The sequence below is a fragment of the Humulus lupulus genome, chromosome 5, assembly GCF_963169125.1.
Source record: "Humulus lupulus chromosome 5, drHumLupu1.1, whole genome shotgun sequence".
Lineage (NCBI taxonomy): Eukaryota > Viridiplantae > Streptophyta > Magnoliopsida > Rosales > Cannabaceae > Humulus > Humulus lupulus.
The window spans coordinates 43,967,637-43,983,652 of record NC_084797.1 but is presented as its reverse complement, the minus strand read 5'-3'; the positions used below and the strand labels follow the sequence as shown (position 1 = coordinate 43,983,652).

The 16,016-nt window shown below is 33.8% G+C and overlaps 1 protein-coding gene across 3 annotated transcripts; it reads left to right on the top strand.

Annotated features, from left to right (window-relative positions):
• Window positions 1-1,851: 1,851 nt before the first annotated feature.
• Window positions 1,852-5,710, top strand: LOC133834790 (serine/arginine-rich splicing factor RS40-like). Of its 3 annotated transcripts, XM_062264543.1 has the most exons (7): window positions 1,934-2,000; window positions 2,576-2,686; window positions 3,491-3,827; window positions 4,047-4,159; window positions 4,270-4,505; window positions 4,707-5,351; window positions 5,454-5,710. In XM_062264543.1, exons 4-7 carry the CDS (start codon window positions 4,064-4,066, stop codon window positions 5,476-5,478), a joined length of 1,002 nt encoding a protein of 333 aa, XP_062120527.1. In that variant the 5' UTR covers window positions 1,934-2,000; window positions 2,576-2,686; window positions 3,491-3,827; window positions 4,047-4,063; the 3' UTR covers window positions 5,479-5,710. The 3 variants fall into 3 exon arrangements, with proteins under 3 accessions (XP_062120526.1, XP_062120525.1, XP_062120527.1); XM_062264542.1 differs by lacking the exon at window positions 3,491-3,827 and having other exon boundaries at window positions 1,852-2,000; window positions 4,707-5,342; XM_062264541.1 differs by lacking the exon at window positions 3,491-3,827 and having other exon boundaries at window positions 1,852-2,000.
• Window positions 5,711-16,016: the final 10,306 nt, after the last annotated feature.

Genomic DNA, 16,016 nt, shown 5'->3' with positions numbered 1-16,016 from the left:
AACTAAAGAAAGATATTATGTCTTTAGCCAAAAATGAAAGATACTGTGTTGCTAGAATTTCTACACGGTGATTTTGGAATTAATTAGAATAAGTTTGGAATTTCTGATCTGGATATATGAATGTGGAGTTGTTCTAAAACTTTTGGTGCATGCACTTTATCTTTTGGTGGATGCATACAAGATAAATTTGATTTATTATTGAATTTGATTTTGTTACTACTTTAGTTTACTATGGTTTTATATATTATACAGTATGTTATGTAGCTACTTTTGTATTTTTCAATAATGGTTGTATGCAAAATTCAATATCTTATCATTGATGCAGGCTTTTATTTTATGAGAGTTAGATAGTTCTGTTAAGCTTTTGGTTGGTTCCCCTGCCATAGTTACGAGCTTCAAAATATTTCTTAGTCTATGTCACGGGCATGTATGAATTGCAGCACTTTGAAAGCTTTTGTCAGTCATTTGGACTATAGCTTTTTTTTAGATGGTTTAATTGTTGGTACCTTCAAGAGCTACATTAATGACATGTATGTTAATTATTGGGATGGGTCTGTAGCTGCTTTTATTGTATACTTGGAGAGTTGCAGTTGAGCTAGATGCTATTAATTATGAGACTAAAATCTTTTTGTTACTTTGATTTCCTTGGAAAACCAGTGGTCAATGAATGGCCCATCCTGTTGTAAAATTAGAAAAAATGTAGTCAATTTTAGGCTTATCTATAACTGAGATTTTTGTTTGCTTTGCTTTAGTAATCTTTTGTTGTGTTGAATATCTGTTTTTTATGTTTTTTGGTGTGTATTTTTATTTCATTGAGAAATAAAAAGAACTTTCAATTATCGACACTTTTCCTTGAGAAATGTCATTGAGTGGTGTTTCGGCGTGTTGAAGGCCCGTTTTCCAATCCTAAAGCAAATGCCTTCATATGATCTAAGAATACAAAAACACATTGTCATTACTTGGTGTGGGATTCACAATTTTATAAGGACAAATGCATAATCAAATATATATTTTGATGGTGGTGAAGGAAATTCTGAAGTATATGTCACTACTTTACAAAGTACGGATGGAACTTTGACTGACTGATGGTGTAGAGTTCAGTATTTCTAGAACTCATATATGTGAAATGACTCATGTTCGTGATGAAATTGTTGATCATATATGAAGATCTAGTCGACGATAGTGAGATTGAGTAAATACATTAGTTGATTGTTATGACTCTTTTAATACTTACTTTAAGTTTGGACAATTATCAGTTCATACGTTTTTATTTTACTATGTAGACTTTATTAATTTTGTGTTATCTCATAGATAGATATTAAGTTTTGAAATTTGAGATTATTTAGATATTATTAATTTGATTTTTTTTCTATAATTTTCTTATTTTTTATTTTAAAATAATAAATAGTGGTCATAAAAAATATTTTTATTTTTTAGTTTAGAAAATGAAAATAAAAAATAAAATTTAAAAAAAATGTTTACCAAACATGTTTTTTATTTTTTAAACAAAAAATAAAAATAAAAATAAAAGTTACTAAACACATTTTTATTTTTATTTAAAAAAAAAACAGAAAACAAAATGATTACCAAACTCATTTTTATTTTATAAAAAATAAAAAACATAAAATAAAAATATATTTTTATTTTTGAATTTAAAAAATTTAAAAACAAAAATTTTACAAAAACGCAACTTATATTTTTTGAAAAAATAAAAGTATATTTTTTAAAAGGAATTATTAAACGTAAAATTAAAAAAAAAATAGTAATTTTCTAAACTCCAAATGTCATTTCCACTTACTATTAGTAAAAGTTGGAAAAGTTTCGTAAATATATAAAAGTAGGAGGGCTTTTCTGCTCTTATCAAAACGATGAGGTTTTCTAATAAATAAACTCACGAGCTCTGCGTTTAGGTCAAAACAGAAGAAAAATATCTGAAACCCGTTCCTGTTTAGGGTTTCATTGCGCTTCTCCAATCGCTGCGACGGAGTCTCTGAGAGAAGGTAAATAAACCCTCAACAATATCTCTTTTTATATTTGACACTAATTTTATCATCAAAATCATGGTATAATTTTATCATCAACATTTGTTAATTTTCTGCTGGGGTCCCGAGAAGATTCCGTGGAGAGAAGAAACGAAAAAAAAAGGAAAATTTTTGCATATGCAACTGGTTTAGTCTTTCTTTTTCATTATCTTTCCTGACAGATTATCGGGAACCAATACAAGATCTGATATATTGTTTTGCTATATTGTAGATCTATAGGTCTAAGCCTAATCTGATCCACGAATTTGTAAATGCTTACTTTTCTTTTTTTGAAATAGAGTTCAAGATTAATAGGTATTTTATAATTTTAAAATGATGTATGTCGTATAATCTTTATGGGTTTTTTCTTTTGTCTTTTTCTACTGATTCATACAATGTAATATAATGTAATTGTTGTCTTTAAGCACTTTTGCGACAGTGGGTGTTCTAAGTATTTTAATTTGAATATCTCATTGTCAAATTAGAGTTAGGCGGAAAAATTTAGTCTTTTTTTTTCTGTAAGAGATTGTGAATTCATTACTAATTCTTTCCAGGTAAAATGAGGCCTATTTTCTGTGGGAACTTCGAGTACGATGCTCGGCAGTCGGATCTGGAGCGGCTTTTTGGAAGATATGGGAAGGTTGATAGGGTGGACATGAAGTCTGGTGAGTTCACAAACCGTCTTCTGTCGGTTTTTTTTATAATTGTTTTCTTGTACTATAACTGTGGCTTTGCTGAGGAGAATAAATCTGCACTGCATGGTAGCTTTATTAAAATTCTATGAAATTCGAGGTTTGAAGTGTATCTACTTGTATTAGATATTTTCGAAGCCAATCTCCATGCTCTCAGAAATTGGAACTTTCTGCTTCATGGATAAGTAATAGATGACTAAATTGGTACCCCAGCCACTGCGAGTTGGCATTTATTTCCTCACCAGCTTGATCTACTTTGTGGGCAAGGTAAGGTAATGTATGTCTTGATAGTTTGGAGGTCAAGATGGTGAGAACTATGTGTTGGAGTGTTAAGGAGATGGCTACCACAGAATACATATTTACCATTTTTTTTTAATTTTAAAATGATTATCTGTTAAGGGTACTTTTCGTGAGCGGGCAACTCTGATATATTCAATACTACCCCCGTACATGCGTTCTAGCGGTAGTGATGTAATATTAGAGAAAAATATTGTTAAAAATATTAATTTCGTAAACAAAATAGTTAAATAGATAATTAGAATATTACACACTTCACGAGGAGGAGCTACTGGGTCCTAGCAGTGAGGCGATTTGACTTTGGGAAACGGCATCTGTAAAAGAGGCAGCTTCCTTTTCAGTGGTTCTACAACCAGAAATCGTCTACAATAGCAGCCATATTCTATCTGTTGAGTTCTGCTGGGGGTTCAGGATATATATGAAAAAAAAATGTATTATTGAGGCATAAACCCCCCATACTCAACATTTTCTTTGACGCAGGATTATCTTGGGATATCCATTCTCTTCCAGGCTAATGGATGGGCTCTTCAGAATTCCGTTACATGCCTGTGACGAGCTTCCTCTTCTTGCTTTCAAGAAGAGTCACTCTGATCCGCAATGGCACTACCATCCCACATTTTCCACAGATACCTCTGACTTTCATTCCTCACGACTTTCGCCCAGCCTTCAATTTCAGACATGTTTCAAGTCTGAAACATTGCCAACCTCACAGCAGAGGCCGCAAACCGATGGAGAAGGCACATTCTTTTCACTGACCCACAATGAGACATCCACTTTTGGATTATTGTTCCTTGACATCACTTAGTTCATGCACAAGGTCTGTTATTAATTTACTGGTCACTTGGTTTAAGATTTCGTAGAGGTTACCAAACTTTTTGTTTAGGATAGAATCTTAGGTGGTTGGTTTGTATGTTGCTGAAGGGAGAATGCACATCATAGGTAAGATTTCACGGGAGAAATCTTACCTTTTTTTATTCTTGTGAATACATGAAAAATGAGTTGATGTGAATCTCTTTGCTTTACTGGTTACGTGCAGGATTTGCCTTCATTTACATGGAAGATGACAGAGATGCAGAGGATGCTATTCGGGGTCTTGATAGGAGAGAATTTGGTCGAAAGGGACGAAGGCTTCGTGTAGAATGGACTAAGGTAATATATATGTAAAATGATTGTGTTAAACTGTAATACCTCTTTTTATGTCTCATGTTTGTTTCAATAATGCAAAAGAAAAAACTTGACCTTTTATTTCTATATGTCAGCATGAACGAGGCATTAGAAGGCCTGGTGGTTCAAGAAGATCATCGACTAATACAAGGCCGTCAAAGACATTATTTGTTATAAATTTTGATCCTTATCACACTAGAACTAAGGATTTGGAGAGGCACTTTGATGCATACGGAAAGATAGTTAGTGTAAGGATTAGAAGAAACTTTGCATTTGTTCAATACGAATCACAGGAGGATGCCACTAAAGCATTGGAGGCTACAAACATGAGGTAGATAATCTTCTCTTGCTTTTAGTTGAAATTATGTAGAAACATTTCTTCCAACGTAAATTGGAGGAAATGAATGTTCTGGTAATGGTGCATGCATAATGTTTTTACCCAATTTCAACTGTTAGAAAAAACTTAATTTTAAATTATTAATTGATTTCAAAATTTTGTATTTGACATTTGCTGTTGATATTTGGTATGCAGCAAGTTGATGGATAGGGTTATTTCAGTGGAATATGCAGTACGGGATGATGATGATGAAAGGAGAGATGGACTAAGCCCTGATAGAGCTCGTGATAGATCACCAGAAAGAGGTCGGGACAGAAGACGTTCTCCAAGTCCCTATCGAAGAGAGAGAGGTAGCCCTGATTATGGTCGTGGCACCAGCCCCAGTGCATACAGGAGGGAGAGGGGTAGTCCTGATTATGGCCGTGGTCGCAGCACAAGCCCCTATCGGAAAGATAGGGGAAGCCCTGATTACGGTCGTGGCCACAGCCCAAATCCTTATAGGAGAGACAGAGCTGGCCCTGAGCATGGTCGTGGCCCCAGCCGTAGTCCTCACCGAAGAGAAAAGGTGAGTGCTGATCGCGGCCGGGCTCCTAGTCGTAGTCCTTATGAAAGGGAGAGAGTTAGCCCTGAGAATGGTCGTGTTGCTAGTGCTAGTCCCTATAGAAGGAAAAGGGCTAGTCCTGAAAATGGCCGTGCTCCTAGTCGTAGTCACAGTCCTTTGGAAAGAGAGAGGACTAACCTTGAGAATGGTCGGGGACTGAGCCCCAATTCTGTACCTGAACCTAAGGACAGTCCCAGTTATGGTGGACCCGAAAGCCCATTGAATGAGAGGTACCAAAGGTTTGTACCGTAAAGTAATTCTATTTGAAGCAGTGTGCCATTATGATATATCTTTTAGCTAAACCCAATCTAATCTTCTTTTTGTTTCTGTTAATATTGCAGTCGCTCTCCGCAAGCTGAAGAATGATCTTCACCTAGAGAAGTTGGCCTTGTTAATGTGTCTCGACGGCAATGAAGAAAGTTAAGATTGTGTTGTAATATGACATTTTTAAGACGGGAGTTTTCGGTTTTTAAATGGTACAATTAAGTAGGCTTTAGTTTTGTATTAGTAGTGGGTTATGAGATACACTTTTGTTTCTACAAAACTTTATGGATCTTTTTCTGAACCAAGTTATTTATCAGAACTTGTTCTCGTTGTAGTTGATTGACCTACGATTCAACACTTAACTTGATTAATTATATGTCTATAAGAGCCCTCACAATAATGGGTGAGGTATATTACGTATATTACCCCAAATTGAAAAAAATAGCTAAAATTAAGTAAAAGAGATATATAACGGATGATTTATTTTACAAATATTATTAGATATATGTACAGTACATAGTTATATCTAATCTAATTTTTACTATTTATTCTTCAAAATAATATTTTATTAATTTTTCACTTCTCTTCCTTTGCTCTCTCCAAAATATTATATTATATTTAAATATTTTTAATTAATACTTCTAAAATATACTTTAAGAATAATAAAATTTCTTATTTGTAATTTTTTTTAGATTAATTGATATTTTAGTTTATTTTATAAATTTGGATAAATTTAAATTATAATATAATTATGTGATTTTACATATGGGTAAATATTGTAAATATTAAAATATATAAGGATATTATTGATAGTTATAAAAAATATTTGAAATGAATAAAAAATATTTGAAAATATAATATTAAAATGAGATAGAGAAAAAAAATAAAGAATCTGATATATGGTAAAATATAAAACTTAGAAGTAAATTAAATAAAAGTGTGTTTTGGAGAGATATTTTAAAAGATGGAGTAGAGCACCCATTGTAAGTGCTCTAAGATTGCGACATGAAAATAATGTTTAAATAAATTATATATTAATACTTATACTAATTTTTCTTTTTTAATATGTGATAAAAAAAAATTATACGGTCATAGCCTGTGCATAAGCGTTTAGTGAGAGCTTAAAGGTATACCAACACTTGAGAGGAGTTGACATAGTAGATTCTGTTATGGTGTTATACTTGTACCTAAATGGCGCCAAGATACAAACTATACAAGTTGTTTTTGGAAATGCCAAAATGGATAAAATAATACACACAATTAATGTAACTATGTTATAAGGTTAAAATATAATTTTTTTATTATAATTTCAAATTTTATAACTGAATATGGTACTGATGCTCAACATTAACAATTTAAAATTGAGTTTCAAATATTTTAATTTAAAGCATTAAAAATATTAACTTTAATCATTTACAAAAATATCACATGGTAGGGAACACCAACACTACTCTATATAATTAGATAATGCATTGAAAAAGAAAAAAATTTATCCTTCACTGGATAATTTAATCTCAGAAACATAGCATATTTATCTTGTTTTTTCTTCATTCAATAGATATCTTTGATAATATATGCAAAAAATTATTTACTAATTTGTTTTTTTTATTCATAATTTATATTTGGCATAAAAACTATATACACTAAATTAAAAATTTCATTAATAAATTGTAAGAGAAGGTTTAAAGGAAAGTTACATAGTATATAATAGAGGATTTGGTAAGACTTATGGAGTTTTATTTCAAAATCAATTAGCAATGAGTGAGTGGAGTATCACATAATCTTGTAAGTAGATAGATTTCCTCTCATAGATTTGATATGAGACACTTTAATATAAATTATTCTCTTCAATGTTTTTTTTTTCTATGAAGTTTTATTGAATAAAAAGAATCAATAAAAAAAATATTTTAACATGGAATGCAATAGTTTTAATTTTTTTTAAGAAATAACCATGATTCCAAAATAGTGGAGAAGTCATAGGATGGGATTGACTAATTCATGTGTTCAAGAGTAACCAAACAAACAAAATATATAGTGGAAATAAAATCTTTTATATTTCATTTGATTATTTTCCTTCCATCTATTTTGGTTCCTATATCCATCAATTATTTTGTCAAATAATGCATAATATTGAAATCACTAGCTGGGGAAGTTAAGAACACTTATTTTCTTATGTTCACAATTAGTGCTCCAAAGTTACGGTTTAAGATAGTTTGATTGTGCCTCAATCAAGCTCAGCAAAAGAGCAAACTTTGGCTTTCAATACAATTCGTTGTTGACTATGATGATAATAGAATAGAAGAATCAATGTATTTTTACCGAATCCATTGTCATTTGATTAGTAGTGCTTCAAATTTGAAAAACAAAAGCAAGAAGAGGCTGCTTTCAACCGTAGAAACTTCAGAGAGAATGTTAATAAGTATTAGAACTTGGTGCCCTTATTCTAGAACACCTCATAGCATGCCCGACAGCCACAAAATTTGAACTCAGGCCATGTGCACACACATTCTTTCAGGCATAATTAATACAAGAATATTGGTTTTTGACCATTTAATTCCTTTATAATAGATAAAAAGGAATATCAGTTGGTTTCTTAGTAATCACTACTTATGAATTTTACTTTATTCCAAATGAAAACCAGTTGATGAGATATTTGAAATGTTTTTCTCCAATCAGTATTGTTTCTTTGGGCTAAGATGTGTATATTCTATTTCTATCGCTCTCATGTGGCCAGCCCAACTTTCCGCAACTGTTGAATGTAGCCCACACACCCACATCCCCATGACTAATACAATTGCTTTCGTTTACTGCATGTGGTGTGCGAATTCTAAATGTTTTGTTGGGTGTGAAAGAGTTTAAGAGAGAATAAAATGATTGTGACTGAAAAATATATTAATCATAATTTATAATTCACGACTAGCTGCCACTTTAATCAGAAAAATATTTTTTGTTCATAGTAACATCATTCTCTTCTCATCTTATGATTCTTAGCTTTACCAAATAAAGTATTATGAATTGAGCAAGTATCAACATCGTTTAATGTACGTTAGTGGTGATATAGTAACAACATCTAGGTTAAATGTATAGATAGATTCTTATGTATTTTTAAGACATCTTTTTATTAGGATACATCGAAATAGAAGTTTTAATCAGTGTCAAGTCGTTGGTTTCAACTTTCAAAAATTAAACTTTGTTTGAATCAAAATTTATTATGATAAATATATTTAAAGTTCTACACATTATTAATTTATTCAATTTCATTAATGTTAGAGATGCAAGTTAAAAACAAAAAAAACTAACTTACTAACCATGCTTCACCAAAATTGAAATCCAACGCCACTTTAATTATTACTAAATATTTAATTTTGTGTTAATTACGGTTAATTTTACGTTTCATAAAATCAAGTTTTGAATTTAACTCAAACCAATCGAACATTAATCTTTTTATAATGTTAATTTTATATGGCATCATCAAGACGAAGCATATATACTCTAATTCATCTATCACTTCACATTCTCTCATTCTTCTAACTGCATGTGTTTCTAATTTTGCTATATACATTTATATTTGTTTTGAGTAAAACTACTATTTATTAAGAATATTGATTAAATTGGATTCGAACATTAATCCATAAAATATATTATGGTAAAGAAGGCTACTGAGCGAAAAACTTATAATTTATTTTATAATCAAAGTTTTATTTGTTACTTACCCAGTCGAAGAAATAATTGCTCGATTCTCCGTCAATTTATCTCAAATACATGGTGGATTCGAATTCTAATTAATAGATTAATTACAATAATACATATATAATGATTTATTAATTAGTGATCGATGAATAACTCATTGATTCATATATAGCTTGAGTGTTATGTATTATGGTCCAGAGCAAACTTCATTGAAAATGAAATTTTTTGCAGCCACCATCCATGGAGCTTCCAGAGATGCTACTGTCTCGTTATCTAACATTACTTTAATTTCGTTCGTTCATTCATTTTTACTGAAGCTAGATGAGAGTAATTACCTACCAGGGAAGCATCAAGTTTTGGTGGCCATTAAAAAACAAAATTAATACCAAAAGTGATGGTGATTTACTACCTAAGTATTGAACTTATTGAATTAGCAAGTCAAGATTCAATGAAATCATAAATAACATGTAAAAGAATCACACAAAACAATTTTTACAAGGTTCACCACTACACAAAGTAATGGCTAATCCTTGAGACCTAGTCCAGAGAAAGAAATCCACTAAGATAAAAAAATACAAGTTCTACAAAGTATCTTTGATTTTACATTAACAATAAGAAAAATCTTCTATATTTGTCTCTCTTGCAAATTTCCTTAGATTAATCTCTTCAAGTCTTCACACTTGAACTTTTGCAGATATTCAGTTCATTCGATACTTCTCATGAAAAACAATATTGTCTGCCATAGATGAACAACCTTCAAAGCTCAGAGTTCTTCCACCTGTCAGAAAAAGAAAAACAAAGAAAACCCACCAAAAAAACAAAAACCTAGCAGAGCTACATTTTCTCCAAATCTGAGTCCTAACTGACTCAACAAAATCAATAACCCTTAAAAGCGAAAATCGTTAGAATATTTAAACACAACTCCAAAACCCAAAAGCAAAACATACATTTTAATTCATGCCACCTAAGCAACAAGAAGACATTAAGACAACACCAAAATTTCTAGATGCAACTGGCAAAATAACAGATGAATCGTAATATTGTCAAAATACAAAACACAGCTGCAACTGGTAAAATAACAGATGAATCATAATATTGCCAAAATACAAAACACAAAAAGTATGACACTTACAATCTCCCCCTTGGCAATTTATGATCAGTGCAAAACAAAACAATAAAAAAAAAAACAAAATGAAAAACACACACATCTCCCCCTCAATGATCATAAACAAGAACTACCGAGCTGAACGATGAAGTCTGCCACGCATGATCTTACGCGGAGGAGATGATGAAGGAGCAGAAGCTGAGTCATTAGAGCCATTATTATCAGTAGAAAACTCCCCCTAGACATTGACCGGAATCTTATCAGAAGCTCGAGGAGACAACTCCCCCTGTGTTGGAGCTGGAGAATGATCAGACTGAGGCAATGAACCCTCCCCCTGAACTGCAGAAGGGGATTGAGGCTGAAGGAGCTCTCGAAGACCAGCCAATTGAGACAAAACTCTGCACTCAAAAGCTTTGGAACACAACTGAGATTGCATACCTTTGAGACCATCCAATTGAGATTGCTGAGAGTAAAGCATCTCAAATAATTTGTACTTCCATGAGGAAGGAGCTAAACCCTTCAAAAGTGGATACTTAAGAGGTTTGGGAGGAGGTACTGGTTTAGAGGACAGAGGCTGAAAAGTCTTATCTCGAATCAGGAGAGGTAAGAAAACATCTTGAGAAATAAACTTTGGGTGAGAAGATAAGGCAATCTTGTGAACTAAGCAAGGATAAGGAAGAAAGAGCCGGCGACTTTTAGTAAGAAACACTTGATACATCCTGTCATACAGAACAGACAAATCTATGGAAACCCTAGTGCCTATAGCAAACAGAAACCGTCCAATATCAGCAGTAACAGTGGAAGTATGAGAATTTGGAATCCAATTAGTAAGAACAACTTTATGCAGAACACGATAAAAACTTGTCAAGGAAGGAGTAGGGAAATCATTAGATACCTCATTCCATCGAAAATCAGCTTGACCAGTCAACTCACGACCCACCAGGTTTAAATCAGGGGCAAATTCAACATTGTAAGCAGCATCAGAAACCAAAGGCATATTCAATAGACCCCAAATAGTGGAGGGAGCAAACGGAATAAGTTTACCCCTACAAAAAGCAGTAAACTGATTGGGATGCTGAGCATCAAGCAAAGATTTTTCTAAGTTAGAATAGAATTCCCTAACCAGATTTTGAGATGACATGACAAGACCAATGACTATGTGAACCCACTTTCGAGACTCTAGAATCTCATGAAGCCTCGGAAAATCCTCTAACACAACAGAATGTTCAACATGAAAATGACGAAAAGACACATATTCTTTAAACTGTTTTTCAGCAAATCTATTGACAAAGAAAAATACAGAGTTCAAATCAGACTCCGGAATCCCACAAACAACAGAGGATGATTTGGATTTTTTTTATTTTGATGGTAAACCACTAGTGGGCTTAGGTTTCTTACTAGGTGGAGGGGGGGGGGGGGGGGAGTGATATGGTCAGAGGGACGCTTAGAGGGAGAAGAGGAAGACCCATCAAGATGAGCGGATGCTCGAGTGACTCAACGAGGCACCTGAGAAGACTCACGGGAATGTTTTTTCTTTTGAGCAACAGACTTAACCCGAGACCCACGAACGGACCCAGACAGAACAACTGAAGGAGTAAATGCAACATGAGATGGCACATTGGGAGCGGAACTAAGAACAGGAGGACAATCAGAGACAGGAACAAAGGGAATACCTGGAGATGGAGAGACTCTCAGAGACTCAGAGGATACCAAGGATGGAATAGGGAGAATCGAGCCAGCAACCTCACACCCCAGAGAGGGCGACGATAAGGGCGAAGGAGGAACATTGAGAGCCCCTTCCATGACACCTTCGGGAACTTGAGACCCATCCTTGACACAAAGAGAAGACATGGGTGACGATGAGGGAGAAAACAATTAGGGCAAAATAGGAACAACCGAATGAACAAAATGCACCTTAAAAAGAAATACCCCAAGACTGTGTTTGGCAAAAAAAAGAAGCCTATGCAACAAGTTACTACATATTAAAAAAAAACATATTGAAAAATTATGTAGGAAAAAAAAACTTGAGATAAATCCAAACATATTAAAAAAAAATCACAAATTTCCACAAAGCCCCAAAAAAAATGATAAAGACACATGCAGATGATCAACTTAGAAAATACGGGAGAAGTATGAACACAAAATAGTAAAAACTAGATGTTGACCCTCGTTTTGGTCAACTGACACGGAGTCAAATGCTTGATGTGATAGGAAGTATTGAAATAGATCTAATGGAAAGAACAGTAAACGACACAACAATTTATAGTGGTTTGACCCCACGAATTGGTAATGACCTACGTCCACTTAAGCTATTATTGATATTAATTCTCAAAGGAGTGATCAAAGAACTAGGGTTCTTCGAGTTTCACAAGCCTTAGAGGGATAAACAATACAATCAGAAGATAATAGCTATAATTCTCTTGTAAAGCATAAACTCAAATCAGCCAAAAGGTAAAAGTCCCTCCCTTGACCTATTTCTTCTCTATTTATAGGCTCAAGGAGGATTACATGAATTAGTTACAGATATTCTTTCCTAAATAATCAGATACTCAGGAATTATGGGAGATAATCTCGGATAGGATTACAATTGCATAAGATCTTCTCAAAATATACGAAGTATACGACCAAGCTGGTCGTATATAAAATCCAAATGTTATGCCAGGGGAATCTCCCTGGTCGATGGTCGAACAGGACCTCTGCCATGTGTCAACCACGTGTTAAAAATGTCTGCCACGTCATCCACGCCTATTTTTTGGATAACACCAGAGAGATTAGAGAAAAAAAAATACCAAATCACACAATAATTGCAATTCAGTGGCAATACAAAATGTCTCACAAAGAAGCAAGATGATCTAGAATGAGATTTCATCAGAATTTTGAGCTAGAATTCTCCATTAGTGTGTGCAAGTGATCTCATGTGAGCTAATTAGCTCACTCCCTCAGCAAATTTTTAAAATTTGTGCCTTGTTTTTTTTTTTTTACTATTTTATTAATTTTTCTAACAAAACCCCTTTCTTTTTTTAAACACTCTGGGTTTTCTTGAATGCAAACCAGCAGTGGCTTTCACTCTTTGTCAGAGATGTAGCCATCATTTTTAGTCAGAAAAGCCAAATGAGAAGGAGCAAACTACTAAAAGACTAATGGACCACAAGATAGCTCTTCCCATTGCATCCAACAAAGGTAGCCTTTTCTGCTGAGAAGAATTAATAGCTCAAACCAATAAGCAAAACTGGAAATCATACATAAGAGAAAAACTTGCTTCAAAAGACATTGTAAACACCACAAAATTGGAAAAAAAAATGAAAGGTATGAATAGCAAAAAAAAATGATCTTTTGTGGAAAATACTAAATCAAATCATACAAACTCCAATGCATTTTCTAAGATGAGCATAAGTCTGTGAACTAAGTGCTTTAGTAAATAAATCAGCAAGTTGAGCCTCTGTGGAAACATGTGATAAAACAATTACTTTGGATTCAACCAAGTCTCTAATAAAATGATAACGAATATCAATATGTTTGGTTCTGGAGTGTTGCACAGGATTCTTAGAAATATTAATTGCACTTGTGCTATCACAGTAGATGGTCAAAGTTTCTTGAGGAAAGCCATAGTCACTAAGCATTTTGTTCATCCAAAGTAATTGAGTACAATAGCTACCAACTGCTATATATTCTGCCTCAGCAGTGGACAAGGAGATAGAATTTTGTTTTTTACTCAACCAAGAGACAAGATTGTTCCCAAGATAAAAACACCCATCAAATGTGCTTTTCCTATCATCTAGACTCCCAGCCCAGTCCAAATCACTATAACCAACCAATGACATGTTAGTGTCACACGTATACCATAGACCAAACTCTAAGGTACCAGCAACATATTTCATGATTCGTTTGACAGCAGTAAAATGAGACTCAGTAAGGTTAGACTGATATCTAGCACATAGACCAACACTAAAACATATATCTGGTTGACTAGCAGTAAGATAGAGAAGACTACCTATCATACTACGAAACAGAGTTGGATCAATAGGTTTCCCAGATACATCTCATCTGAGCTTGGTTGTGGTACCTGTGGGTGTCTTAGCATGTTTAGATTTCTCTAACCCAAATTTTTTTAACATGTTTAGAGCATACTTGGTCTGAGAAAGAAAAATTCCATTGTCTAATTGATGAATTTGTAACCCTAGAAAGAAACTCAGATCACCAATCATACTCTTCTCAAACTCAATTCTCATAATGTCAACAAATTGGGGGATTTCATTAGAATAGGTAGAACCAAAAATAATATCATCCACATAAATCTGGGCAATGAATATACCTTTGGGAAGATGTTTTATAAAAAGTGTTTGATCAACATTGCCCCTAATAAAACCAAGAGTGAGAAGGTAAGAGGTGAGTTTTTCATACCACGCACTTGGTGCTTGCTTCAAACCATACAAGGCCTTCTTAAGCTTGTAGACATGATGAGGAAAATGAGGATCTATGAATCCCTGAGGTTGCTCAACATAGACCTCCTCTTGAAGTAATCCATTTTAAAAAGGCACTCTTCAGATCCATTTGATGAAGCTTGATATGTAACTGACAAGCTATAGCAAGAAGTAACCGAATAGATTCAAGGCGAGCAATAGGTGCAAAGGTTTCTTCAAAATCAATGCCTTCAACCTGTTTGTATCCTTGAGCAACAAGTCGGGCTTTGTTTCTAGTCACGGTTCCAAATTCATCTGATTTGTTCTTGAAAATCCATTTGTACCTACAATATTCTTCCCTTCGGGTCTGTCCACCAAATCCCATACTCCATTTCTTTGAAACTGCAATAGTTCTTCTTGCATTGCAGCAACCCAATGCTCATCAGATAGAGCTTCTTTAACATTCTTTGGTTCAAAGTTAGACAGATAACATAAGTGGGAAATTTCATTAGCAACCTTTCTTCTGGTAACCATAGTTGCTGTTGGATCACCTATGACAAAAGTAGGGGAGTGTGCTTTTTGAATCCATGATGGAGGCCCCTTTTTGTATAACTTGGCTGGTGAAAGTTGATGAGAAGATTCTACTGACTGTTCAGACCCCGGACTGTCAACAACCACATCTTCAGATTCTTCAGACGACTCTGTATGTTCAGTAGAGGATGAATTGGAAGGGGAACTTGAGATAGTAGGCATGGGAACTTGTGTGTGAGGTACCAAGGCAGGTACAAAACTATCCTCATCATTATCATGATCATCTGAAAAATCCTCTGTGTCATCAAAGTGAACATTAACAGACTCCATGACAGTGTTAGTTCTTTTATTAAACACACGATAAGCACGACTATAAGGAGAATAGCCTAGAAACACACCTTTGTCACTCTTGGAGTCAAATTTTCCAAGATAGTCTATATCATTCAGAATACAGCACGTACATCCAAAAACCCCCAAATAGTTCAGATTAGGAGTTTTACCTTTCCACAATTCATAAGTTGTTTGAGTAGTACCAGTTCTGAGGTGCACCCGATTACTAATATAGCATGCAGTGTTAACAGCTTCTGCCCAAAATCTTTGTGAAATTCCCTTGGCATTCAACATAACTCTGGCCATTTCTTGGAGAGTTCTGTTCTTGCGTTCCACAACTCCATTTTGCTGAGGATTTTTTGGAGCAGAGAATTCATGAGCAATACCCATATGATCACAAAATTAAGAGAATAATGCATTTTCAAACCCTTTTCCATGGTTGCTTCTGATTCTAAACACTTTAGCTATTTTTAAGGCTTTTTCATTTTGAAGTCTTAAACATAAAGCAGAAAACACTCCAAAGGTATCTGACTTCTCTCGAATAAACTGAACCCAGGTAATACGAGTGTAGTCATCCACACACA

Coding starts and splice junctions, on each gene's coding strand:
- LOC133834790 (XM_062264541.1), top strand. CDS start 2,581: ATGAGGCCTATTTTCTGTGGGAACTTCGAGTACGATGCTCGGCAGTCG. Junction 4,160..4,269: donor TTCGTGTAGAATGGACTAAG/GTAATATATATG, acceptor TCTATATGTCAG/CATGAACGAGGCATTAGAAG. Junction 5,352..5,453: donor TTGAATGAGAGGTACCAAAG/GTTTGTACCGTA, acceptor TTAATATTGCAG/TCGCTCTCCGCAAGCTGAAG.